Here is a 26,071-nt window from a genome sequence, read left to right as displayed (position 1 = left end):
GATAAATCAGCTCCTCACCTGCAGATCCTCTCTCACCTGTCTGGTAACCATGGTAACCAGGGTGAGACAGGAAAAGCCTCTTCCTAACTTTAGGAGAAGTGTTCGTCTGTCCTCACTCTGACTGTGATAGTCAGACATTTTGTTCCAGAGTCAGTGTTTCAGCTGGATGGTTAGCCTAGCTTAGCACAAAGACTGGAGGCGGGTGGAAAGTGTTAGCCTAGCTCTGTGACCTGACCTGGATAAGCGAAGGAAGACGATGGACAGACAGATGGACGGAGCGTTGTGTTGAAACCTACTGCAGGTGCTGGATCTCGTTCTTGTAGGGATGAGCGCCGCCTGGTGGATGCCGTTCCCGCTGACCAGGAGCTCATTGTCCAGAGCCAGAGTCAGGTCTGCCAGACTGAGACGCTCCTCCAGAGGGAAGTCCAGAGTCTGAGAGAGAGACAACACCAGGTTTAGATCAGAGACAGACCTTCATCTCGGAGTTTATCTGATCACATCTCAGGCTCAGCTGAAAACAGTCTGGTTTCTCAGCTGCAGACTTTCTGTCTCTTTAAACTGTGAGACTGTTTCTGCAGCAGAGACACATTCCTCCTCAGTGATTATTAGAATTGGTTTGTAATGATTCAATTATGGCGTCGGATCTTTGTTCATTATGGTCTGTCAGTGACAGTATCAGACATTTTCCAGTTTGTTTTGAAGCTGAAATTGGAGATGATCCAGTGAAGCCTCCGTCTGGTTCTGGGTCTTTATCAGCTGATGAACCTGACTCTGTTAACGAGGTTCTTCACAGCTGTGAACTAAATGCTGCTGTTTTAAATAATCCTGACCCCTGACGCTGACAAACAGTCGACCGCCTGCGACAGTGAATCAGAATCAGAGAAAGTTGATGTCTGAGCTGTTAAACTGGTAAAATAAATCTGTGACGTCTCAGGTTAAAACCACTTACTTCATTTTACAACTTCAGTTTTTCAGGTTTTAGTGACGTAAACTTTGACATTAACTGCTTCCATTTTAATAAATACACATAAATATAATACATTTACAGCTGAAGAAGCTACTGAGGGTGATCTGAGGAGGGAGCCTTGGACAGACTGAGCAAACAGTATCACTCACAGTTATCCTCAGTCAGAGGCTGAGTTTCATTTCATTTTCAGGAATAATCTACAGTCAAACAAAAACAACTAAAGCTTTAAACAGAAGACATTTAGAAGAAGCCAAAGCTCAGAGATTATAATCAAATTAAAGATGATTACTACACTGGAACCTTAGAGCAGTCAATCAATAAAAGAGGCTGAAGTCATGCCTGAGTGAACCTCCTCCTCCTCCTCCTCCTCCTCCTCCTCCTGACTCTGATCTTGTTAGTCGTGTGAGGAGGCTGAGACAGACAGACTGAGGATCTGTGTGGTTCTCTCAGGAATGTGTCAGAGAGCTGAGGTTGTGTTCAGCCTCCAGAGCCAGAGGAATGAGGAGGAGCTGCCTGTGGGGAAACCCCTGAACCTCGCAGCAGAAAACCACCGTCCTGACGAGGTGGTTTGGCTGAAAACTCACTGGGAGATAAAGACAGAGTTTGGTTTGTCGTGGAAATCACAAAGAGCAGGAGGAAACTAGAGAGGACGAGAGGAGAGTTCCTCCTGCTACTGAAGGAAACGGAGTTTTCCTCTGCAGCTTCACTCTCAAACCAAAGCTCAGACAGAGGGTCAGACTGGAAAACACAGAGTGTATGTGCCGCTCTGCATGACTCCAGCCACAGGTCTGACTAAAGGGACGAGTCCTGGTCCTGGTCTGTACTGACCTGCAGGATGTCCTGGCTGTTCTTGATGCCCTCCTCGGTCCAGAGGGCGACGACCCGCTCGGGGCTGGTGCATCCTGATCCGTCGTCCAGCCGGCTGAGGACTCTCTGACCCACCGTGGCCGTCAGCAGGGAGGGCGAGGTGGAACGAGCCGAGCGCTCCTCTAACACCGACTGAGACTGCATGGAGGACCGGAGACCAGAGCCAGAGGTTAGTCCACGTTCAGACCTGAGAGGTGAAGCTGTGTGTGTGTGTGTGTGTGTGTGTGTGTGTGTGTGTGTGTGTGTGTGTGTGTCCTCTCAGGGTTCTACAGAAACAGATTCCACAGCGTTTAATAAAGGCTCCTGTGTGTGATGTCTAATCTGGATTAGCCTACTTCCACTCAGACCCAGGAGGACTGGAGACAACATCCAGACCCAGCAGGTCAGAGCAGAGAACTGTTCACCTGTGTGTAGCAGTACGTCCCGGCGTAGGCCTCCGTCCTGTCTGTCCTCACCCACGTTAACAGACCACAGCCTGACATCAGACCTGAGGTGCAGTACATGCTGGCTGCTACCTGTCTGACTGACTGAGGAGCTACCTGTTCACCTGCAGCACCTGCAGGAGCAGGGACTCTCAGCTGCAGCACAGCCTCCTGATTGGAGCTCTGATTGTGGGAGGAAAGCTGATGCTGCGTTCAGGAGCGCCTCAGGAACTCAGAGTCTCAGCTGTGGTTCAGTTTTACTGAGCAGGACTGTGAGTCTTGTTACTTATATTTATGGATGTAACGATATCAAAACCTCACGATATGATAACAAGACCACGATACAATGTCTACTGCAACATCTTTAAAAAAGCAAAAGAGGATTTGAACAATGAGTAAAGAATTAATCTTAAAGTCAGATATTCGTCGTATTCCCCAGTGTCTGCGTGTAGTTCTACACTTAGCTTCACTTAGCTTCAGTTAGCTTCAGTTAGCTTCAGTTAGTTTTCAGTCTCTTCCTGTTACCATCAGCAGGTTCAGTCAGTGTAAATGCATCAACTACACTCTGTGTATGTGTGTGTGTGTGTGTGTGTGTGTGTGTGTGTGTGTGTGTGTGTGTGTGTGTGTGTGTGTTACCCTGTGTGGCGCCCTCTGCAGGTCAGCAGGTCGTATGGGGGTGGAGCAGGAGACGGGGACAGAGCCACAGAGAACCTTCTGGAAATCCCTGATGCTGACTCTGCCATCCAGGTCGGGGTCCAGCTTTCTGAGCAGCAGGTCCAGCTCCTGCAGGTCAGAGGTCAAAGGTCAAAACAACGAGCGCAGACACACTGTTCGACTGAATCCAAATCATCACACTCGTGGGGGGAAGTCTACGACCGCTGAGGTCTGTGCAAAGTCCACATGGAGCCTCAAGAGGACTTCCTGTTTGGGACTGAACCAGACTTCACCCTAATCCACGGTGATGTGGATCTGAACTAGAGCTGAGACCGAGACCACAACCACGGCGCGTTCAGGATCTCGTATCGTGGTTCAGGAAGATGGAGCTGTGATCTGCTGTGTAGACCTGAACATTCAGAACCTGAGGTCTGTGATGAAGGTGACACATCAACAATGTGAATCTGTCAGGGCTTTGAACTGTAACAGACGTTAAAGTACTGCTTCATGTCTGCGTCTCTTTCTCCAACGCTCTGACTCTGATCTTAAACCAGAGGGAGGTTTTAGTCGTCAGAGGTCTGGATCTTCAGGGATCAGAGAAACGTCCTGAGTCCATCAAAGATCCTCACATTTAACATCAAACTGTTTGATTCTGTTTGTGTGGAGAGGAGGAGACCTCTGAGGATCCAGCTCCTGAACCATCCACACTGAAGGAACCTGAACCAGTAACAGGCTGAGCTAACGTTAGCAGCTACATCCAACCACCAACTTTGACCCAGAAACATGAAGAGAATCAGACCCAGGTTCAAAAACACAGGAGTTACCTCTGTACTGAGCTGTGTCAGCCCCAGGTGATCACAAACTGCTGTCAGGACATGGCCTCCTCCTCCTCCTCCTCCTCCTCCTCCTCCTCCTCCTCCGACGATGCCCAGCTGCACCTCCTCCTGCTGAGGAGCTGCAGAGCACAGACACACTCAGTCACAGCGACGTAGAGTTCAGCTCAGCTCAGTTTAAAGGAACAGTCCGACATTTTGGGAAAGGGTGTGGTGGGAGTTAGATCGATTCTACAGCCTGCTGACTGTTAGCTTAGCTTAGCATAAAGGAGGCTCTAGAGGTTCTGAGAGGAACCTGCTGACAGAAACTGTCACAGGTCACCACAGGTTAGACCTTCATTATTAAACAGTAGAGAGTACCTTTAGACTGAAAGTTCTTCTGACTTCCTGCCTCCTCATCAGACTTCAGGCTCTGCAGAGAAAACATGGAGAACACACTGTTATCACGGAGTGTTTTTCTGTGTGAACCAGCCCGTTAAACCAGTCTGAACAAACAGCACAGAGAGTTATGAAAGAGCGTGACGAGAGGATGCTGGGAGAAAAGTATGGACGTGTGTGTGTGTGTGTGTGTGTGTGTGTGTCTGCAGCAATGCCAACAGACCAAACAGTGATCAGAAGGAATTCCTGAGCGGTCATTACTTCTGCTAGACTGAACATATTGTGTGTGTGTGTGTGTGTGTGTGTGTGTGTGTGTTCAGTGTATAGACCCCGGCTGTCACGCTAAAGAGCTTAGCATGTCGAACTGTGGGAAACTGAACCTTAGCTGCTTCAGTTTCATTCTGTTCATCTTATTTCTAAAAACCGAGGATCTGCTCGATCTGCAGAGAGTGTCTCTGTAGAGCTCCGGGCGTCATGTGACCAGCGTGAGTTCACTTCACACTTTAAATCTGAGGAGACTGAACGATGTTTTACAACACCTGACAGGTGGAACTGCCTCTGCTGTGAGCAGACAATGTTCCAGAGCTGCAGCTTCCACACATCTACAACCTGATCAACTCTCCCTCGTCCAACGTGTTCGCTCTGTGAACTCCACGACACACACGTCCAAAACAGCTTTAATGAGCTGTTAGAATCATAATAAAAGCAGTAAAATAAACCAGATATTAAAGTTAGGAAGCACCTGAAGTGAAGCGATCACTACAGAAACAGAATGCTGATGCTGCACAACTTCCTGCTGATGGTCTTCATCAGCACAGGAGGAAGCAGAGACAGTAAAGGCCTTTTCACACTGATTAACAATCACAGTGTCAGAGTCTCTGGGTCAAAGGATCCTGGTAGCTGATCCTCTGCCTCGTTCACAAACAGAGCTGAGGTGGAACTTCATTCATCACATTCTGCGTTCACGTCGCGCTGTTTGTGAAAAAGCCTTCAATCAAGCAGAGTCATCTGATTCTGTCCAGTGTTCTGCTGGGAAACCTCAGGAACACAAGCAGCCCACTCTGCCCCCTGCAGGAAGACCAACCCACTACACCACCAAGCCTCAGAAACATCAGGAGGAACACGACAAAAGGTCCAAGGTGTAGACCTGGACTCCCCAGATCCTGGTCTGATCCAGGACCTGACTAATATCATGTAGGTCTCCCTCGTGTCTGTAAACGCTGCGTCCTCCTGTCTGACTGTAGACGAGCAGAACATCGCAGCTCTGTCACACTCACACTCACAGTGTAGCTGTTGTGTAGTTGCTGTGTGTGGTCAGTGATGTAAGAAAAGGAGGTTAAAGCTGCTGTGAAAAATTCAGCAGCAGCCAATGAATTATTAACTCATCAGTGTTACAGCGGTTAGCTGCAGCAGCACAGTTAGCCTACATCTGTCACACTGTGTTTACCAGTGGAGGACACACACACACACACACACACACACACACACACACTTCAAAAGGGATCCTTGTAGTTTAACCAGAAACATCATTATTATATTAATACCAGACTCCATTAACAAAAACAGGGATTTAACCAGGAGCTGCTGGAATACCACTGCCTCCATCTGTTAGTGTGTCTGTGTTACTGTGTGGTACTTTTACTTCAGTAAAGTATCTGATTACTTCTTCCACCACTGAAAGTCTCACAGTAACACAGACACACTAACAGATGGAGGCAGTGGTATTCCAGCAGCTCCTGGTTAAATCCCTGTTTTTGTCAGTGGAGTCTGGTGGTACTAGCGATGAACCAGGACAGGTGAGAGATGATGATGATGAATAATAACAGTTTACAGACTCAGCATCTGGACCAGGAGAGACTCAGAGGAAACAGGGTTTTCATCTGTCGTGACTCGAGCTCGAGCTCTCAGTCTGACCCCATCCTGTCATTCATCCATTCATCCATTCATCCATCAGCAGGAGCAGCATCAGGACATTTCAGATCAGTTCAGACTGATGCTGCACACACACACTGCGCTCTTTAAAGCCTTTATGTAACTATGCTGCAAATGTGAAGTATTTATAAGAGATTTCAGCTGCTGGAGCTGAAAGACGACCGGCCGAGAGACACCCACACACACAGAGAGAGAGAGAGACAGTATTTAATCTGAGCTGAGCCCAGTTACATAAAAACTCTTCAATGTTTCATACAGAGAGAAAAGAGGAGTGAGTCTGATGTAACAACACAAACACTCCTCTGTCTGTCTCTACTGTCTCTGTCTCTACTGTCTCTGTCTCTACTGTCTCTGTCTCTACTGTCTCAGTTCATGTAATGTAGGTGAGTTTTCCTTCAGGCTGTGGATCAGTCTCCATTTTAACTCTTTGAGGTTGAAGACTTCATGTTACTCCACGTTCACAGAGAGCAGAGAATTTAAACTCAGGATGTGCAACTCTTTACTGACCGAGGATCAAAAACTAATAATCACAGAAACACAACAGAACCAGGACAATCATCACTGCAGCTGATCTGGATTCTAAAACTATTATTATCATTACATCAGCTAACGAGGTGTTTCACTTAGTCAGCAGTTTGTAAAGGTATTTCCTGTCTGGGAGCTGGTCCAGTCCAGCTCTTTAATCAGTTTCCTGAACCATCTTTGTTGGTACCAACATGTTCTTCAGAGCGTCTGCTGCCTGCCTGACTGGCTGTTATCACGTCAATGCTGCCGTGTGATTGGTTGTTAGAATGAAATTCCCTGAGCTTATCGTCTTAATCGACCCCAGACTGAGGTCATTTTATCTCCCGGCCCCACAATCACTCATTCATACTGATGTAAATATGATACAGTGACATCAGACGTCAGCTGATGAAGAGGACGATGAAGAGGAGGCTGAGTTTAACGCAGCAACGACAAAGTGAAGCCAGACGCTCAGACAGAGAACGGCGTCCTGACCTTTAGAAAAATCAGCACAAAAAGCAGCGGAGACGTTTCTTTTCCCCAAAAACAAAAGTGAAAACTGTCCCAGAGAAAGAATCATCTCTGATCTGCAGCCAAACCAGCACAGAGCCTCTGCCAGCAGCCACATTCCTCACAATCCCACTTCCTGAAAAACCTCCAACGCCCCCGAAACCACCAAACCTCCCCCCCGACTCCCCCCCCCCCCCCCCCCCACTTCAGGTATTCACCGACTCAGCTGCAGAATCACAGCACGTCTGGATATTTGAGACGAACCTCGCCCAGCCGGCACCCACACACACAATGACCTCCATTCAGACTGAGAGTGTGTGCGAGTATAAACACACAGCTTCATCATCATCATCTCTCAGAGCCTCACAGTCAGCCAGAATAAACCCTGAGTCCATCAGCCAGCAGTAATAACAAGGTCAAAGGTCAGAGGTCACAGGAGGTTTAATCGTTGTGTGAAAGATTTTTGTTGGAGAGCTGACAGGAAGTGATGTTCTGGTCACATGACACCACAGAGCGCTGCAGGACTGATCCTAAAACCAGGAAGTAAGTTAGCATGTTAGCTAACTTCAGGGTTGGACTACAGAAATACATCATCACTGCAGGACTTTATTTCCCACAAGCCCTCAGGCCATCGCAACTTTTAGGAAACCCCATGAAACTCACAGGGGCTCAGAGGAACAGGAGGACTGTAATCAGACTCACCTCGACGCTCTCCAGAGACGTGGACCGCCTCAGTTTGGCCCTGCGGACGCCGGCAGGCGACGAGTCCGTGGCCTCGGTTCTGGACGGCGGTGAGTCCTCGGAGTCGCAGGTCAGCGCGGCATCAGGTTCACTGTCAGGACGAGAGCGCCGGCCGTAACGCTTCGCTCCCTTCACGAACTTCGGCTTCACCTCCTCTGGAACAACTGCAGAGACGGAGGGAGAGGCTGAAGACGGAGACGGACTGAGAGAGGCTGAAGTCAGAGACGGAGGGAGAGGCTGAAGGTAGAGACGGACGGAGAGAGGCTGAAGGCAGAGACGGAGGGAGAGGCTGAAGGCAGAGACGGAGGGAGAGGCTGAGAGACGGGACGGAGAGGCTGAAGGCAGAGACGGAGGGAGAGGCTGAAGCAGAGACGGAGAGGCTGAGACAGAGACGGACGGAGAGGCTGATGGCAGAGACGGAGGGAGAGGCTGATGGCAGAGACGGAGGGAGAGGCTGAAGACGGAGACGGAGGGAGAGGCTGAAGGCAGAGACGGAGGGAGAGGCTGAAGGCAGAGACGGAGGGAGAGGCTGAAGACGGAGACGGAGGGAGAGAGGCTGAAGGCAGCGAGCAGCAGGCAGGTTGAATGTAGGTCAGTGAAGCTGCAGAGTCACTGTGGACTCGCTGCAGAGACTCAGAGCCAGAAACAAGAAGCAAATTAAAGACTGGAGCCAAGATCTGTCACACAAGAATCCTCTGCTGCAGGACCAGGACTTTAAACAGACTGAGACCAGCTCAGAGCTCAGAGCTCCTCCCTCCTTCATTTCAACCTGCACACACTTCATTTATTGACTTAAATCATGTGAACGGAGGCTCCACAGACTCTGACTGTTCTTCACCAGGACAAACTGAACTCCACCAGTTTAAGCTGATTTCTTTCCTTCGTGTTGATGGAAACCAACCAGAAGTGTAAGGTGAAAGGTCAAAGGTTAATGAAATCATCAGTTGCCATGACAGTGGTGTGTTACAGTAAATCTGTCCTCTGTTACCTTCTTGTCTCAGAGGGTTTTATTCTGTTTGTTGTTGTTTCATCTATGATTTCAAATCAATATTTCACTGATAATTGATCGTATTTCAAACCTTCATGTCTCCAGTAAAAGTCATCAGTCACTGACTGAGCCGTGTCCAGGAGTGAAAGATCTGAATGAAAGTGAAGGTGTGAGTCGGACTGATGGGATCAATCAAAGTGATCAGACCTGACAGAGCAGCAGCTTATGTTCCTGCCTCTCTGAGCCTGTGACTGTTATCAATACAAACACCACACTGATCAATACTGATCAATACTGATCAGTCACACATTGATCAAAACTTCTGTCCTACTGTTTCTGAAAATATTTCCTCATGTCTCCCCTGAGCCAGGAGCTGCAGCCCCTCCCCTCCCCGTCACTTACCTGGCTCCAGGTAACTGCTGTCGTCCTCTGACGTGCTGAAGTCCAGAGAGCGAGACAGGACGGCCACGAAGCCTTCTTTAAACTCCTCGAAGTTCACCTGCAGGACAGAGACACACACTTACTGCACTGAAACTCACAGGACCAGGTAGTTTAATGATGGCGAGAAGGAGCGCGGGATCATGGGAGTTGTTGTTTTCAGCATTAAAAACTAACTACATTTAATTTGTAGTAGGGCTGTGATATGACCACAGAGGACCTGTTCTTTAATTCATATAAGCTGTGATGGCCGTGGTCTCCTCCTCCAGGTTCAACTCTGTCCTGACCTTTGACCTCTGAGGTCCACACTCTCTGACCTGGTTCCTGTGGAGGAGGTAGAGGAGGTTCTGGTCTGTGTGACCAAACCACATCTCACAGAGTCAGCTCCTCCTTCAGGAACCAGCTCCTGGTTCAGGAACCAGGTCCTGGTTCAGCTCCTCAGAGGTCTGCTCCTCTCCAGACAAACAGACCTGATCAGCTTGTTTCTCTGAGAACTGACGACTGAAACTCACCTGCTTTAAGATTAGAGATAAAACGAAGGCTGAGTGATGAAATGATAATTAGCACAGACTCATGTTTCCTCGATAGAAACCCTGCAGGATCAGGAGAGAGAGCGAGATACAGAGACAATGACGACAGAAACTGCTGACAGAAGCGTTAAGGTGGACAGACAGAGTTCATCAGTCACCCTGCCGTAGGTGCGTTCTCCCAGCAGCGCGTCGAGCAGCAGCGGCAGGTGAGCGTCCAGCTGCAGTTTGTGGCAGAGCGCCGTCAGCTCCTCTCTGTCCAGGAAGCCCGTGGCCGTCGTGTCGCAGCTGTCGAACTCTGCCTTCAGCTGAGCGACGTAGTGGCTGTGCTCCGCCTCCTCCATCCAATCATCACGCTGCAACACCAACACCTGGAGGACGACAGGAGAGGAGGGAACAAACTGGAAGGTGAGCCTGGAACACTCTACTCACTAATAAACCACATCATTCTTTTACAGCAGCTCTGCCTCTGACTGAACTCAACCTTCAGGTTTGTATATGATCCAGTTCACATTTCCCATGAACTCCTCCAGGCTCTGAGCTGCCACTGATTAGAGATGTGTGGTCAGTGAGTGCTGGTGTTTTCCTTCCTGAGCTCCAGCTGAAATGATGTGGACTTTCTGGGAGCTGTAAATAAAGTGTGTCCACCCTCCTCCCTGGAGGACAGAGAACCTGAACACCATGTTTGAGATGGTTGGAATAGTTTGTTATCAGACGGAGCTCAGAGGGAGTTAGTCTGAACACTGACAGTGACCCCTCCTCCTGTCTCTCTTATATAATCAGTAATCTGTCTTATCTCTGCTTCATCATCATCATCAGCTGTCAACACACTGATCCACATCCTCAACGTCTTCACACAGAAACACTGTTTTACCAAAATAAAAGCTGACTGACTCAGACAGAAACTCAACCTTTATCAGTTATTAATAAAAAACTGAAGAAAAAACTCAGCTTCAGTTTCTAATTTTCAATCCTCTCTGTCCCAGTATTGATCCTGTGTAATCACTTTCTAACTCTGTACTGAACAGACAGTAATCTGATCTTTAACTCCTGTGTTTATCGTGTTGTGTCTCGTGCTGCTCTTCATGTGTGTCTGTGTGAACAGCTGTGAGTCTTTGCATCTTTTCATGTTCCTGATGTTTTTCTTTCTAAACAAACTCATTCTGCTTCCTGTTTACCTCTGTGATCACGTCCTGTCTCCTTACAGCGCTGATATGTGATTTACATCCCTTTGATTCTTTCTGATCGTGTTCATCCTCATCTTTCCTTCTTTAATTAACGTTTCAGAATAAAACGAACAGAGCTGTCTGTCTGTCTGTCTGTCTCTCTGTCTCTCTGTCTCTCTCTCTGTCTCTCTCTCTGTCTCTCTGTCTGTAACTTCACGGCGCCAGTTCGCGGTAACGTTACACCGATGAAGACCGATAACCTCTCGGGTCTGTCCGGAGAGTCTCGCGAGCTGATGAAGCTTCACCATGGGAACGGAGCCGCGGGGACAAAAGGCTCGCGGCTCCACCGACTCATAAACCGACCACAACACTCAAACGTTACCGAGAGACACCTTTGAAAAGTCAGTCCTGCTCTGACTCTACCGGAACCGTCAGCCTGTCCGGTAACTTCAACAACTTCACGTTAGTTCCGTTAGTTAGTTCTTACCGCGGGAAAAGTCCTCCTCCTCCTCCCCCTCCTCCCTCCGCTCCTCTCCGGTAAAACTTCACGTTTCCTCCATGAAGAAGCTCCCGCAGTTCCGGACAGTCCGCCGTTAAATCACCGACACGTACCGAGAGTAACGGAGCAGGCTGGCACCGACTGACCGACCAACCCCCGCGTGAGACTACTGTTTATATACGAGAGCACACTTCCGGTCAGATATTTCACAATAAAAGCATATTGATTATTTTATGGTTTCAAATCTACTGATCACAGGAGCTGAGTTTATTTCTGTAATTTTACTGTTTGATTAAATTAGAGCTTAAACTGTTAAGACAGACATGTTTACTTTAGTTGGTTGTGTTGAGTTTAAATTCAGGTGCTGAAGAAAAAACTGCTTCATATAAAAAAATCCATTCATGGTTCATTTCCATTTTTAGTTTGTTTCTCTTTGTTGTTGTTTGTTTAAACACATAAATCAGTCTGTGCTTACAACTGGAAATGAGATTTTATCAACGAAGAAACTAAAACAATCAAATAAACAAACAACAAATTACGACAGAAAACATTCTTCCTTCATGTTGAGTTACAGTTTTATCTGGATTCTGACGTTAATGTTCTGTTCTCTGACACAACTCGTCCTCATCTTTACTTTGAATAAATATTATGCTTTATAAGCAACAGTAATAATAATGAAGGTGAATTATGAAGAGTGAATTGTAAAAGGTGAACCTTTGTTGGGTTTTTATTTTGAATGAATAAAAACATAATTTCCGGTCTGAGACTGCGTCACTTCTGCGTCTTGACGATTCTCTGAGCGGAGTCAGAATAAATGATGGAGCACTTTGACGCTGAGCCGCTGGAGGGCGCTGACACACCGACACACAGAGACACAGAGGTGTGTGTCCGCAGGTGAGTCTCTCCTGTCGCAGGAGGTCACACTGCTGATTACTTCTTCCACCACTGAAAGTCTCACAGTGACACAGACACACTAACAGATGGAGGCAGTGGTATTCCAGCAGCTCCTGCTTAAATCCCTGTTTTTCTCTATGGAGTCTGGTAGAGATATATAGAGATGTTTCTGGTTAAACTGAAAGGATCTGACTCTTTAATATTAAACTCTCCTATCCATAATGCTGTCACACACAAGTGATATTCTAAAGTTTGATTTTTTTAAGCAAAAAAAAACAGTTACCTCAGACTTATATATTTCCTACAGCACCTGAAGGCAGCACCGGGGGCTGCCCCGCCCCCTCCTGTTCAGCTGGGCGGAGCTGAGCTGTGATTGGTGGAGAGTTGGTGTCGTCAGAGGGCGCCCAGAGGAGGAAACCTCAGCTGGAAATAAGGAACAGTGATTCAGGATTCTGATCTACGGGACCGGACCGTCAGACAGGTGGGTCTACCTGAGTCCACAGGTGAGTTCACGTCTTGTCTGTTGTTAGGGAACCTGTGAGGAGCAGCGGGACGCGCTCAGGAATCACTTCAGGATCCTGCTTCATGCCGCAGGTCTGAAACTTCCTCCTGACTTCCACAGCCGTTTCTGGGAGTAACGAAGTAACGGAGTAATCCGGTCAGGTCCAGAGAGTCCGGTCAGCTGATCCACAGGAAAACACAGGTCAACATGTCAGGAGGAAAATAAAACCAGAAGTCTTTAAAGGAGACGACAGTTTTCCTGCGGTGAACTTATACAACTGCATTATGAAATACTTACATAAGTTATACAGTGAAAATACTTCGTTACAGTTACAAGTACAGAAGTACTTTCAGCAGAGTGGTCGAGCTGAGGATAAAGTTTTCATGATGCAGGTTCTTTTCAGAATCAAAGCTGTTTTATCTGTTAATATACTGTGTGTGTGTGTGTGTGTGTGTGTGTGTGTGTGTGCAGAGATGGGGGGTCACGTGTCCTCGGCCTCAGTGGAGGGGGTCCATGTGGTGGTGGTGGGCGGTGGGTTCGGAGGAATCGCTGCCGCTCAGCAGCTGAAGTCTCTGGGACTGAGCTTCACTCTGATCGACCTGAGAGACGCTTTTCATCACAACGTGGCAGCGCTGAGGGCGTCAGTGCAGCCAGGTAACACCTGGAACACCTGGAACACCTGTTAACACCTGTTCACTAACACCTGGAACACCTGGAACACCTGTTAACACCTGTCCACTAACACCTGGAACACCTGAACACCTGTCCACTAACACCTGGAACACCTGAACACCTGTTAACACCTGTTCACTAACACCTGGAACACCTGTTAACACCTGTCCACTAACACCTGGAACACCTGAACACCTGTTAACACCTGTTCACTAACACCTGGAACACCTGTTAACACCTGTCCACTAACACCTGGAACACCTGGAACACCTGTTAACACCTGTCCACTAACATCTGGATCACCTGGAACACCTGTTAACACCTGTCCACTAACACCTGGCAGTGTTGTCTGTGTGCAGTGTGTGTGACCTTTGACCCTGTGTCCCGCAGGCTTCGCTCAGAGGACCTTCATCCCGTACGCTGAGACGTTTGGAGACAGTTTTGTTCAGGGTCGAGTCGAACGAGTTGACACCGACAGACAGACGGTCGTCCTGCAGGGAGGGAGGGTGAGGACCGGGGGGGGAGACACACTGTCTGTGAGGAGGGGGGAGTAAAGGAACATTACAACATTTAGTGCTAAGCTAGGCTAACAGTTTCCCCCTGCTTCCAGTCTTTGTGCTAAGCTAGGCTAACAGATTGGTGCAGTGTTATATCAGACTGAAGCAGGAGCTGGTTTACCTGTCGATCTACATTCCTGCAGTGATCGTGAACTTTGTGTAGTGACAGAGTGAGATCGGATCAGGAGCTGCAGACGTGTCAGTGTCACGTGTTCATGTGATGGTTGAGCAGGTTGTACCTCTGCTGCAGGAGATCCAGTTCTCCCACCTCATCCTGTGCACCGGGACCGACGGGCCGTTCCCCGGGAAGTTCAACACGATGGCGTCGTATCAGACCGCCGTCCAGACGTACGAGGACTTCATCAAACAGGTACGATAACGGGACGGATTCAGGACGGGGTTGAAGATGGTCAGTCCACATCTTCAGCTGTGTGTGTGTGTGTGTGTGTGTGTGTGTGTGTGCAGGTCCAGGCTGCAGACTCAGTCTTGGTTGTGGGAGGAGGGTCGACCGGTGTGGAGATGGCTGCCGAGATCAAGACGGAGTATCCAGACAAGAAGGTGACGAAAACAGACCTCTGATCAGATCTGACTGTCACCCTGACCTCTGACCTCTGACCTCTGACCTCCCAGTGTTCACCCACAGTCTGCCATGAAGAGAAAATGCTACTTAAAGGGCTGTCACACTGTTTTTGTAGCTGTGCTGCTCAGACCAGACTCCACTGACAGAAACAGAGTTTGATTGTTTGTGTCAGATCCTCCTCAGTGACTTCATCCTGTTTCCTCGTGTTCAGGTGGTTCTGGTTCACTCCAGGGTCGGACTGGCCGACACCGAGCTGCTGCCCAGCGTCCGACAGCAGGTCAAGGAGGTCCTGCTGGAGAAGGGGGTGGAGCTGCTGCTGGGTACGTACACCTGCTGACGGGGTGTTTGGTTCGGTCCAGACCAGGTTCTGTTGAGGTTTCATGAACCTGCTGCCGTGTGTTTCAGGACAGAAAGTGTCCAACCTGTCTGAGCTGCAGCTGAACGTCACCCAGAAGAACATGGAGGTCAGCACCGACAAAGGAGAGACGCTGACCACAGACCTGATCATCTGCTGCACCGGACTCAAGGTCAACTCTGCAGCCTACGCCTCCAGCCTCTGTGAGCGCACACAGCACCCACATCAACAGCTGGTTCAGAAAAACCTGATTCTTTGATAAAAAGCTGAAGGTTAAAGAAAGGGAGAGATGAACTACAATTCCCAGGGTGCACTTCAGCAAGAAAAACAACCACAAACAGACAGAGTTTAAAATGTGTTGGCGTGAAGCAGCTGAACCCTGAGTGCAGTTCAACGTTCTGGCCTCTAGAGGGCAGCTCCAGCTTTATATACTGATCTGATGCTCCCAGTGATTGGCTGTCTGTCCTGTCAATCACAGACTCTCAGCCAATAGAAAAATACTTTGATTTTATTGGTTAACAGAAACGTTGCAGCTGCTTCATGTGATGTTTTAATGTTCGATGGTTCAGGTGGGAGATTAACGAGCCCACCTGAACGTCAGGTCATCAGTGAAACCTCAGAGGTCAAAGGTCAAGTTAAGTCTGGTACAGGAAGTGGTCATCAGCTGTGTTTGTCCTGACAGCCGGCAGTCTGGCCGAGGGCGGAGCTCTGAAGGTGAACCAGCACCTGCAGGTTGACGGTTTCTCCAACATCTACGCCGTGGGCGACTGCGCCGACGTCAAAGAGCCCAAGATGGCGTACCACGCCGGGCTGCACGCCGCCGTCGCCGTGAGCAACATCTGGAACAGTCTGAACGGGAAGGAGCTGACGACCTACCAGACAGGTACACACACACACACACCTGGCTGCAGGTTAGTTACCTGACGGAGCTGCAGGTTGCCGGTTGACTGATGCTGTTGCTGGTTGCTAGGTAACGTCACCATGTTGCTGGCGATGGGCCGAGACGACGGCGTCGGGCAGTTTAACGGGTTCAAGCTGCCGCGTTTCCTCGTCGCTCTGGGAAAGAGTCGAGATCTGCTGCTGTGGAAGAGCTGGAGGGAGATGAAGCAAACACAACCCTGACACACACACACACTGATACACACACACACTGATACACACAACCCTGACACACACACACACACACTGATACACACAGAGACACTGACACACACACACACACACACACACTGATACACACAACCCTGACACACACACACACACACTGATACACACAGAGACACTGACACACACACACCACACACACACACACACACTGATACACACAACACGACACACACACACACACTGACACACACACACACACACACACACACACACACACACACACTGACACACACACACACACTGATACACACAGACACACACACACACACACACACACACACACACACACACACACTGACACACACACACACACACACACACACACACTGATACACACAGAGACACTGACACACACACACACACACACACACTGATACACACAACCCTGACACACACACACACACACACTGATACACACAAACCCTGACACACACACACACACACACACACTGACACACAACCCTGACACACACACACACACACACACACTGATACACACAACCCTGACACACACACACACACACACACACTGATACACACAACCCTGACACACACACACACACACACACACACACACACACACACACACACACCACACACATACACACACACACACACACACACACACACACTGATACACACAGAGACACTGACACACAACACACACACACACACACACACACACACACACTGATACACACAACCCTGACACACACACACACACACACACACTGATACACACAACCCTGACACACACACACACACACACACACTGATACACACAACCCTGACACACACACACACAGAGACACACACACACTGATACACACAGAGACACTGACACACACACACACACACACACACTGATACACACAGAGACACTGACACACACACACACACACTGATACACACACACTCAATAATCTTCACGTCTCATTTTAGTGAAAAACGTTTATTAAACTTTTTCAAACAATAAATTAAACACTGGAATCTGACGGTTTTTCGTCGTCTTTTCAAACTGATTCAGAGAAACAGAAACTTCCTGATTCGTCCGTCGACTCGTTCACACGTTTAAAACAGGAAAATAAACTGAACAGTGATGAATGTTCACCAGGTGTTTTCCAGGGTTCAAATAAACTGAGGTGATGAAGTGAAATGAGACGTGTCCAGCTGCCGATCAGGAGCCATCATCCATCAAATAAATACAAATACAAATCAATAAATACAGAGGTGAAGGTCAACGTTTCAGTTCAACAATAAAAACATCAGGATGAAAAAACCTCTGACTGACGTTCAGGGAAACATCTGGATTCAGCTGATCAGGTGAGGTGATCTGCTGCTGATTCATCACATTAGAAATCACCTGATCAGTTTGTGTTTGTACAGGATCAATAACCGATCGATCAATGAGCTGAAATCTCCTCCCAACACTCGACATGTTTGTGAACCTCAGTGAGAATCTGTGCACAACAACAACAACAACAACAACAGTGTCAGACACCCGGTGACATTAAAACCTGCTGAGCTCCTCCTGATTGGCTCCTGTCTCACCTGAGCAGGGAGGGAGGAGGAGGGAGGAGGAGGGAGGAGGAACCAGTCCAACCAGTCTGAGGAGGTCGGGAGTGTCTGGTTTCATCAGCCTGCAGGAATGTGACGGGCGTGTTGGTGGGTGTGATGAACACGAGGACGGGCGGAGACAAAGATAAACCTGCTTTACATGTGAACACACCTGAACACACCTGAGCTATCACTTCCTGTTGGACTGAAGAATCAAATCATTTCAGACTAGTTTAGGTTTTAATCAGTGTTGAGGATCAAGGACGGAGTGAGTTCATGTTGCAGTGTGTTAGAAACAGGAAGACACCTGTACCACCTGTACCACCTGTACCACCTGTACCTAACACCTGCTGTGAAGCTCTGAGCCTCAGTCAGAGGAGTTTCCATCCTGGACTCTGAGAAACATTAGATTAAGTTTGTGTGTGTTTGTCAGTCGTGGACAGAGACCAGACTCTGCTCCTCGTCCTCGTCTACTCGGTCTTGTGGGCCTTGGCGTCGGCTGCGTGGCGCCGCAGGTACGTCTGGTAGAAGAAGTTGGAGAAGAGCAGCAGGTAGCTGAGGTACATGAGCGCGGCCCAGGTGATGTTGTCGAGGCGGGAGGGGCAGTCTCCCTGCTGCATCCAGCCGTACACCAGCCCGCTCACCGTCAGCCCCATGGCCATCTGAGCGATCTGAGCGCTGGTGATGAGCACGGCGAAGGGGCGCGGCACGCGCACGCCGCCCGCTCGCGCCGCGTAGTAACTGTACATGAGCGCGTGCACAGCGTAGTTCATGGTCATGAACCAGCCGCCGCCGGCCACCATGTCTTTGTAGGAGTACCAGGAGTAGAGCAGCACGGTGATGTGGTGGTACCAGTGCAGGAAGAGCAGCTTCTGCTTCCTGAGCACGATGAACGCCGTGTCACCTGCAGGACACACACAGGGACAGGTGAGTACAGGTGAAGGTTCAGGTTTTTACCCATCTGCCCCTGAAAACAACAACACCTGACTGAGTTTCATCTGATCCAAGATACCGTGATAACCAGTGTGAGAGCCGCACAGTGATTTAAACTGTCATCAGAAACATGTGACACGTCTGAGTCACATGACCCAACACTGAGGGATGATGGTTATTTCTGAACCTGGTTCATGGTTGTTGGTGAAAATAACTGATAAAGTGACGACATCATGGATTTGATTCCTACGGAGAGATTTTAATCTCAACCAGACTCCATTGACAAAAACAGGGATTTTACTGATCAGAACATTAGAGCTGCTGAGACACTGCTGCCTCTGTCTGCTAGTTACTGTGTGGTACTTTTACTTCAGTAAAGTATCTGATTACTTCTTCCACCACTGAAAGTCACACAGTAACACAGACACACTAACAGATGGAGGCAGTGGGATTCCAGCAGCTCCTGGTTAAATCCCTGTTTTTGTCAGTGGAGTCTGGTAGTGACTGCCCTGCTCTTCAGCCACATGTGGGGAAATAAAGGAAGTTCTTCTTTCACTTGTCAACATGTTTTATGCGTCACTGACAGATTTTCCAGGCGCTGATGTTTTCTTCTGCCAGAACAACAACACTTCATGTCATCACTGTGATATTCAACACACTGTCTGAGTCTGAGTCTGAGGGAACTGACCGAGCTCTGGAGCTTTGCTGAGGACGAAGGCGTAGGCCCAGAACTTGCTGACCGGTCCGCTGTAGAAGCTCTGATCACAGATGGAGCGTCTGAAGCCGCTGCTGCTCAGAATGTGGAGCATGTAGGAGCCGGTCCGAACCGCACCGATGATACTGGAACCACAAAACCACAGGAGGAAACCAGTCAGACCACAGACACACAGAGAGGAGCCTCTGGACCAGGACAAAACCTGGTATCTGGTTCAGAACTCCACTGACAAAAACAGGGATTTAACCAAGTAGTAACACAGACACACTAACAGATGGAGGCAGTGGTATTCCAGCGGCTCCTGGTTAAATCCCTGGTTTTCTCTATGGAGTCTGGTAGAGATATGTAGTTTAATTGAGTCTCACAGGCTGAAGATGTTTGATCTCGAACCTTTCTGATTTTAAACCTGTTTAAAGTTTACATTTTCAGCTGAGTGTGTTTGGTTTTACCTGAGAACTAAAACACACACACACTCACTCCTCTAATCAGTCTGACTGATCTGCTCAGTCAGCAGTCGTCGACCAATCAGACGTCTGTTCACAGAAACTTGGCTGAAGCTCCTGAAGGTGACTGATTAGAGTCACTGTGACTGATCTGCTGACCAGAGGAGGTCAGAGGTCAGAGGTCAGGCTGTACAGACTGTGTTTACACCTCAGACCTGTTGTTACTCTGACCAGGTGAGTCAGGATCAGTCTGAGCAGGTAACTGTTGTCCTCGCTGACTGACGGCTCCGCATTGTTCTCAGGAGACGACAGAAAAACAAACACACCTGGTCACACACACACACACACACACCTGAGCTGTAATTACCCTCCCCTGTCTGATTGGACGGCTGGTTACCATGGAGACAGTGTGTTGTCAGTACATGTGAACCTTTATTCAATATGGCAGGGAGCAGAATGTAGCTGGTTGCCATGGAGACTGAGGCAGTTAAAGTTTGTTTCTGTTGGGAGGAGGAGGCAACACTGTCTCCATGGAAACCACAGTTAGAGTCTCCGTGGTTTTTAACGTCCGTCGCTCCATCACACAAACATTTACAGTCACTTCAGATGACAGACAGACAGGTGAGCGTTACCTGACAGGTGAGCGTTACCTGAAGAGAGCGAGGCTGAGCGACCAGAGGACGAGCGGCCGCCGCAGGTTCATCTTGGGCCGAGGCTTCATGTAGTGCTGACCTCCAAACACCAGGGCGGCGTACAGAGCGCTGAACACAAACGACTTACTCCTGCAGGGATAAAAACAGTGACTGATGGAACAGTGATGAGGTCATCACAGAGGAGGATCGTGGGTAATACAGAGCTGCAGAGGCAAAGTCACTTCATGTTGCTTTAATGTTCTCAGTGAACATGTTGTTGTGTTCTCAGGTTTAGAGACAGTGACTCATTATCTCAGGTCAGATCATCTGTGAGACTTTCAGTGTTAGAAGAAGTAATCAGATACTTTACTGCAGTAAAAGTACCACACAGTAACACAGACACACTAACAGATGGAGGCAGTGGTATTCCAGCAGCTCCTGGTTAAATCCCTGTTTTTCTCTATGGAGTCTGGTACAGTGAAGTTTCTGGTTTCACACTCACAGATTTTCTCTGTAACATTAATGAATTCACGGATTGTATCGTCACACTTTGACAGAGAAACGTCATCAGCAGGTGAAATATTTCTGAGCCGCATATTTTAATATTTCATCACCGGTGGAGTTCAGGTGCGGGCGGGGCTCTTACCTGAACGACCAGATCTGAACTAAAATACCGCACATACAGGTGTGACATCACCACACCTGTATGTGCAGTGACTCACCTGAGGTACACCTGTACCTGTTTCTCACATTCCTTTCAGCTCGTTGTAATCCCGAGAGTACGTCACGTCAGTTTGTCCTGAATCTGTGCTCCGCTCTGAGGCGTCACCAAACCCCATTCAGAAATCACCACGTTTTAACATTTCCATCTTATCTGTGTTCACACATGAGCAGTCACTGATTTTTCTTTGTCGGTGACATGAGCTGTTCTGTTCGGCTCAGATAAAACAACAAACCTCTTCATTCCGACGAACCCAGCAGGTCTTTGAAGGGATCGTCAGTTTTTTAGTATCGAGCAGACCGGTTAAGATGGAGGTATGCTGAGCTGAGAGCTGTTTGATGGACTGCATTAAAGCCGAAACTAAGCCCGGGGCCGTAACGTCCTGAATCCGCCCTCACACACTTTAAACCATAAATACCTGCTCAGACCAGAGAGGAATCAAAAACCGGTTAAATTTACAGCCGAGTTCGGCTCTGGAGGAACTGAGAACAGCGGCGGTTCAGCTACAGGTTGAGATAAAGAGTATGAACTGTACGCTCACCAGTTCGCCTGCATCCACCGAATCGCTCCTCTGTCGTCGAAGCGTCGCTCGAAGCTAAACTCGGACAGCGGGAGGTGAAAGTCCGTCTCATTCAGCTGCAGCATGTTTCTCCTCAGCGGCTTCAACCTGATGTGATGTGATGAGCTGAGTCTGAGGATCCTCCTGCGGTCTGAGCTCTCACCTGTTCCCGTGCCAAATAAAGCTTGGGGTGAGGGGGCGGAGCCTCAGAGACTCACCTGTCGGCCGCTGCTGTGGGAGGAGCTTCCTGTTCATTCAGAAACACCTCCTGAAACTGTGAGAGCTTCAGATCAGCTGGACACCTGAGCTGCGTCATCCAGGTGAAAACATTACACTGTAAAAAATAATTATTTTACAACCACTGAATTCAATATAAGTTTAATGAATGAATTCAGATCAATCTCCTGAGCTGCAGACTTCACTTTGATGTGCTGTCATTTATTAATTCATTCATTTCTAACTTTAAAAAACTGGTTCAGCTTCATCTTTTTTATTATTATATAATTATTAAAACTGAGCACAGAACAGTTCAAAATCCTTTTCATTAGAAAAAGAAGCTGAAACAACTCATTTTAAAGAGTCTTTAAACACACGCCTTTATTCTAACAAGTCTTAGATGAGTCTGAATCCAGAGGTCAGAGGTCAGAGAGTCCTGAAACTGAAGCAGCAGACGCCCAGTTTCATGTCTGTGTTTCTGTGTGAGACTGAAGCAGCTGCAGTTTCAGGCTGAAACACCTGAACTGAACCTCACACAAACTCACAGCTTTAATTTACAGTTTTTAAATCAACAGGAACTCTGAACGTCTCACAGACTCCACACAGATGTTTGATCAGGACAGGTGTGAACCACAGCAGGTGAACTGCTCTGTTCACTCAGCTGCATGTGAGTCAGAGACCAGCGTCCTCCTCGATCTCCTCCAGCTCCTCCACGTCCAAACTCAGCTACACACACACACACACACACACAGAGGACAGTGAGTGTTATCAGTGTGTTTTGTGTCGACTTCCTGGTTCCTGTCAGAGGAGAGAGATTACAACTTCCTGTTCACCTGGAGACACATGACAGAGCTGTGAGGTCAATCAATCAATCAGTCAGTCGTCAATGCGAAGGATTGACTCTGCCTCAGAGAAAGCAGCTGACCGAGCACAGAGAGATGAGAATGTGATAAACTGATGAACAGACGCTCTGATGGAGGCAGTGCTGCTCCAGCAGCTCCTCTTAAATCCCTGGTTTTGTCAATGGAGTCTGGTGCTGATTTATAGAGGTTTCTGCTTAAACTCTGCTGTAAAGTCGATTTATTCCACCACAGCTGTTTCCATCACCAATACATTTATTTTCTCTGATAATTGATTCATTGATCAGTGAAAATGCCTCAACGTGTTTAAATGTCTGAAACAGCAAATATTCACTGTTTGATCAGAACTGTTTCCATAATGACAGTGAACGTCTCATGAGCTCAACACACTGAGATTCTGTCCTGATGACATCACAGTGACACCTGTGGACAGGTGTGTTGTTACCTGGTAGATGGCTTCATCGCAGGCTGATCATGGTGTTCTGCAGGGCCCACGTAGAACTCCAGGGACAGATGATAAACCCTCAAACAGGTCAGAGGTCAGTTCACTGCAGTCACACCTCAGACCACGTCAGGTAAGAACAGGTAACAGAGGACAGGTAACAGGTGTGGTTTTGTCTCCACAGACAAACAGCAGCTGCAACAGGAAGTTTTATTGTGAAAATAAAGATGAGACGTTCAGGACCCGACAAAAAAAAACCTCCTTCAGACACAAACCAGTGAATATTTCCAGTTTTAAATGCGACCTCTCTGTGTTTAAACATTCTATGGTTTTCATTCTCTCTTTGACTCTGTAGCTTTAATTATTATCATTTAATCTGCAGCTACACATTCTCCTCCAAACTGCATTTCCCAGCATCCCCTCAGTCCCTTTAGACAACGCACCATCAGCCTGATGTTCTACAGTTAGTCACCTGCTCATTCAGACACCAGCTGTCTGAACGTCCTGAAGTTACTGCTCTGTTCTTAAAGCTGCATTTCCAACTCACACTTAAAGCTCGCGGCCTTGGTTATTTTAAAGATGAAATATTCTTTAAGATATTTTAAGGCTTTTTAAGGCTGTCGGGATCAGATGATCTGTTTTCTGTATCTTTACAGAGTCAGGACTTACTGTTGTAAACGGGGAGAGAGAAGTTTTCAAAGTTATCTGTGGAAGAAGAGAGGTCTCACTCTGACTCTGCTTCTGAATCCCACCGCTCCTGAAGAGACAGGAACTACAAACAGAATAAAAACTAAGATGGCGATATAATTTCATTATACCACATTAACTTCACTAAAGCTAATTAATAATAAATCAGTAATGATTATAATAACATGTTAATCACTCTGTGATGGGTCCTTCAGCTGAGTCAGTAGTTTTACTTTAGAGTATATTTCAATGTCAGTGCTTTTAGATACAGGACATTAACTTGTAGCAGAGTACTTCTACTCTGGTACTCTGAGTACTTTTACCCTGTAGTACTTGTACTTTTACTGCAGTAAAGTGTGTGTTCTTAAATCTCCACAGAGTGACTCATCTTCTTCTCAACTCATCTTTGACTCTCTGCGTCTTGACGTCACGCTCCGGGCGTCAGATAATTCGATTCGTATTTCCGGGTTTCAGAATAAAACGCCTCCAGTTAAAAAAGTTTTGGTGTCGTTGCGGGTTCCTCGTGAAGTTCGAGGTGTGTTTGACGTCAGGTGAGTCAGACCGCTTCCTGCTGCTTCAGGTAACTTTCACCTGGTGTTTGAAGCTTCCTGTGTGCGGTGAAACCCGCGCTCTGACTCCACTTCTTCAGTTTTGTGTTGAAGTTTAAACTGTTTGTGTCTGTAGCTTCTGTCTGAGTGAACCCGGGTCCGCCTTCAGCAGGTCCAGACCAGCAGGTAAGGACTCCGTCTGAGCCGGTTTACGTGTCGTTGTGGTGTGGCTCCACTGGTCTGACTGGGAGACTCCAGCTGCTTCGTTTCGTTTGTTTTAAGCAGAAAATCAGATCAGAGGAGAAACTGGATCTGAGCTGAGGACCGGAACATGGAGGGTCACTACTACAAAATAAAAGCCCGGTGTAGTCCCAGACGTGTTTAGCCTGTTAGCCTGTGTTAGCTGGAGGATCAGAGTCAGGTCTCAGTAAAACAGTGAGAGTCCAGAATCCTCTCCACTTCCTGTCACACCTGCACAAACACCTGCGTGGAACATTCACAGGAACATGGACGGATTCAGAGGAAACGGGGCCGTGGGCACAGACTGATTAAATAGGACCCCCCCCCCCCCCACACACACACACACACGTGTCACATGATCTACTTTCACTGATCCTGTGTCAGACAAACAAAATACAGAAACAAATATAAACCAGAATAAAAACTATTACAGAGACTGAAAACTAACTCTAAAGTAAAGAGTGTATATTCAATAGAAATCTGTTAATATGTCACATACAGCAGTACATTACTAAAGTAACTGTAATGTAACTGTCCCCTCAGTCATGATGGAGGACGCCATGTTTGTAGTTGTTATGAGTTAAAATCCAGAGGTTGTAATTTCCAGTTTTCTGATGTGTCATGAACGCAGCACACACACAGCTCCCTGAACACTCATGATCTACACTGTGTCGATCAGGATATTGATCATTGACAGTGAATCGCTGGATGCAGCTGAGTTCACTGTCTTCAGCCTGTGTCTCAGTCTGACCTGCGCTGATCCTGTGTTTTCTGTCCATGTTTTTCAGGGAGGATGTCCACCACGTCTCAGAAGCACCGGGACTTTGTCGGGGAGCCGATGGGAGATAAATCGGTGACGGCTCTGTCGGGGATCGGAGAGATTCTGGGGAAGAAGCTGGAGGAGCAGGGCTTCGATAAGGTGGAGAAGACACTCTGCAGTCTAACACTTCCTGAGTGGCGCCCCCCAGAGGCCGCAGTCTTTGATCGTGTTGACCTGATCTCTCTGCTCCTGTGTCTTCAGGCCTACGTGGTTCTGGGTCAGTTCCTGCTGCTGAAGAAAGACACGGAGATGTTCACCGAGTGGCTCAGAGACGCCAGCGGGGCGAACTCCCGTCAGGCCGGATCCTGTGCTCAGTGCCTGAGGGAGTGGTGCGACGCCTTCCTCTGAGACCCCGCCTCCTCCAATCCTGTCCCTCCTCAGCACGCTCACTTCCTGTTTCACTTCCTGTTTCTGCGTCTGTTGTTCAGCCTCCTGCAGGTTCACCTGGACAGTGATGATGTCACACTGACCTGACAGGTGTTGGTTTACCTGTTAAACCAGCTCGTTTCATTGGAGAAAGTTTAATAAAAGTTTGTCTGAACGAA

General features: G+C 48.1%; 4 protein-coding genes across 8 annotated transcripts; 2 read left to right on the top strand and 2 right to left on the bottom strand.

Moving 5' to 3' along the window:
• Nucleotides 1–235: 235 nt before the first annotated feature.
• Nucleotides 236–11,581, bottom strand: LOC108891810 (ninein-like protein; the record flags this gene model as incomplete). The annotated part of the gene is made up of 9 exons (XM_051067859.1): nt 11,415–11,581; nt 9,923–10,132; nt 9,199–9,295; nt 7,770–7,972; nt 4,104–4,155; nt 3,735–3,865; nt 2,893–3,039; nt 1,796–1,972; nt 236–432 (listed from the first exon to the last, which is right to left on the bottom strand). Coding segments are annotated over exons 2-9 (1,187 nt in total), but the record flags the coding sequence as incomplete, so codon positions are not given.
• A 1,115-nt stretch (nt 11,582–12,696) lies between these two features.
• LOC108891812 (ferroptosis suppressor protein 1) lies at nt 12,697–16,731 on the top strand. 2 transcript variants are annotated; one of them, XM_051067857.1, is made up of 10 exons: nt 12,697–12,801; nt 13,294–13,476; nt 13,885–14,000; nt 14,302–14,421; nt 14,517–14,609; nt 14,843–14,951; nt 15,037–15,189; nt 15,669–15,869; nt 15,957–16,121; nt 16,715–16,731. In XM_051067857.1, exons 2-9 carry the CDS (start codon nt 13,296–13,298, stop codon nt 16,106–16,108), a joined length of 1,125 nt encoding a protein of 374 aa, XP_050923814.1. In that variant the 5' UTR covers nt 12,697–12,801; nt 13,294–13,295; the 3' UTR covers nt 16,109–16,121; nt 16,715–16,731. The 2 variants fall into 2 exon arrangements, with proteins under 2 accessions (XP_050923814.1, XP_018544652.1); XM_018689136.2 differs by lacking the exon at nt 16,715–16,731 and having other exon boundaries at nt 15,957–16,281.
• A 358-nt stretch (nt 16,732–17,089) lies between these two features.
• Nucleotides 17,090–24,369, bottom strand: LOC108891816 (elongation of very long chain fatty acids protein 6). 2 transcript variants are annotated; one of them, XM_018689142.2, is made up of 7 exons: nt 24,242–24,369; nt 23,901–24,003; nt 23,235–23,426; nt 21,696–22,655; nt 20,452–20,583; nt 19,332–19,483; nt 17,090–18,614 (listed from the first exon to the last, which is right to left on the bottom strand). In XM_018689142.2, the coding sequence occupies exons 4-7, from the start codon at nt 21,797–21,799 to the stop codon at nt 18,181–18,183; spliced, it is 822 nt and encodes a 273-aa protein (XP_018544658.1). In that variant the 5' UTR covers nt 21,800–22,655; nt 23,235–23,426; nt 23,901–24,003; nt 24,242–24,369; the 3' UTR covers nt 17,090–18,180. The 2 variants fall into 2 exon arrangements, with proteins under 2 accessions (XP_018544658.1, XP_050923815.1); XM_051067858.1 differs by having other exon boundaries at nt 21,696–22,727; nt 23,901–24,325.
• Nucleotides 24,357–26,071, top strand: LOC108891818 (barrier-to-autointegration factor). 3 transcript variants are annotated; one of them, XM_018689145.2, is made up of 4 exons: nt 24,357–24,469; nt 24,603–24,652; nt 25,495–25,625; nt 25,728–26,071. In XM_018689145.2, the coding sequence occupies exons 3-4, from the start codon at nt 25,500–25,502 to the stop codon at nt 25,872–25,874; spliced, it is 273 nt and encodes a 90-aa protein (XP_018544661.1). In that variant the 5' UTR covers nt 24,357–24,469; nt 24,603–24,652; nt 25,495–25,499; the 3' UTR covers nt 25,875–26,071. The 3 variants fall into 3 exon arrangements, with proteins under 3 accessions (XP_018544661.1, XP_018544660.1, XP_018544659.1); XM_018689143.2 differs by having other exon boundaries at nt 24,391–24,498; XM_018689144.2 differs by lacking the exon at nt 24,603–24,652 and having other exon boundaries at nt 24,384–24,469.

This window comes from Lates calcarifer, unplaced genomic scaffold (genome assembly GCF_001640805.2).
Source record: "Lates calcarifer isolate ASB-BC8 unplaced genomic scaffold, TLL_Latcal_v3 _unitig_2032_quiver_898, whole genome shotgun sequence".
NCBI lineage: Eukaryota > Metazoa > Chordata > Actinopteri > Centropomidae > Lates > Lates calcarifer.
Note: the sequence above shows the minus strand (reverse complement) of the source record. Positions and strands in the feature narration are given on the sequence as shown.

Coding starts and splice junctions, on each gene's coding strand:
- LOC108891816 (XM_018689142.2), bottom strand. CDS start 21,799: ATGCTGCAGCTGAATGAGACGGACTTTCACCTCCCGCTGTCCGAGTTT. Junction 20,584..21,695: donor CGGTGGATGCAGGCGAACTG/GTGAGCGTACAG, acceptor TTATCCCTGCAG/GAGTAAGTCGTTTGTGTTCA. Junction 18,615..19,331: donor CAGCAAAGCTCCAGAGCTCG/GTCAGTTCCCTC, acceptor TGTGTCCTGCAG/GTGACACGGCGTTCATCGTG.
- LOC108891812 (XM_051067857.1), top strand. CDS start 13,296: ATGGGGGGTCACGTGTCCTCGGCCTCAGTGGAGGGGGTCCATGTGGTG. Junction 14,610..14,842: donor CGGAGTATCCAGACAAGAAG/GTGACGAAAACA, acceptor CCTCGTGTTCAG/GTGGTTCTGGTTCACTCCAG. Junction 15,870..15,956: donor GCTGACGACCTACCAGACAG/GTACACACACAC, acceptor GCTGGTTGCTAG/GTAACGTCACCATGTTGCTG.
- LOC108891818 (XM_018689145.2), top strand. CDS start 25,500: ATGTCCACCACGTCTCAGAAGCACCGGGACTTTGTCGGGGAGCCGATG. Junction 25,626..25,727: donor AGGAGCAGGGCTTCGATAAG/GTGGAGAAGACA, acceptor CTGTGTCTTCAG/GCCTACGTGGTTCTGGGTCA.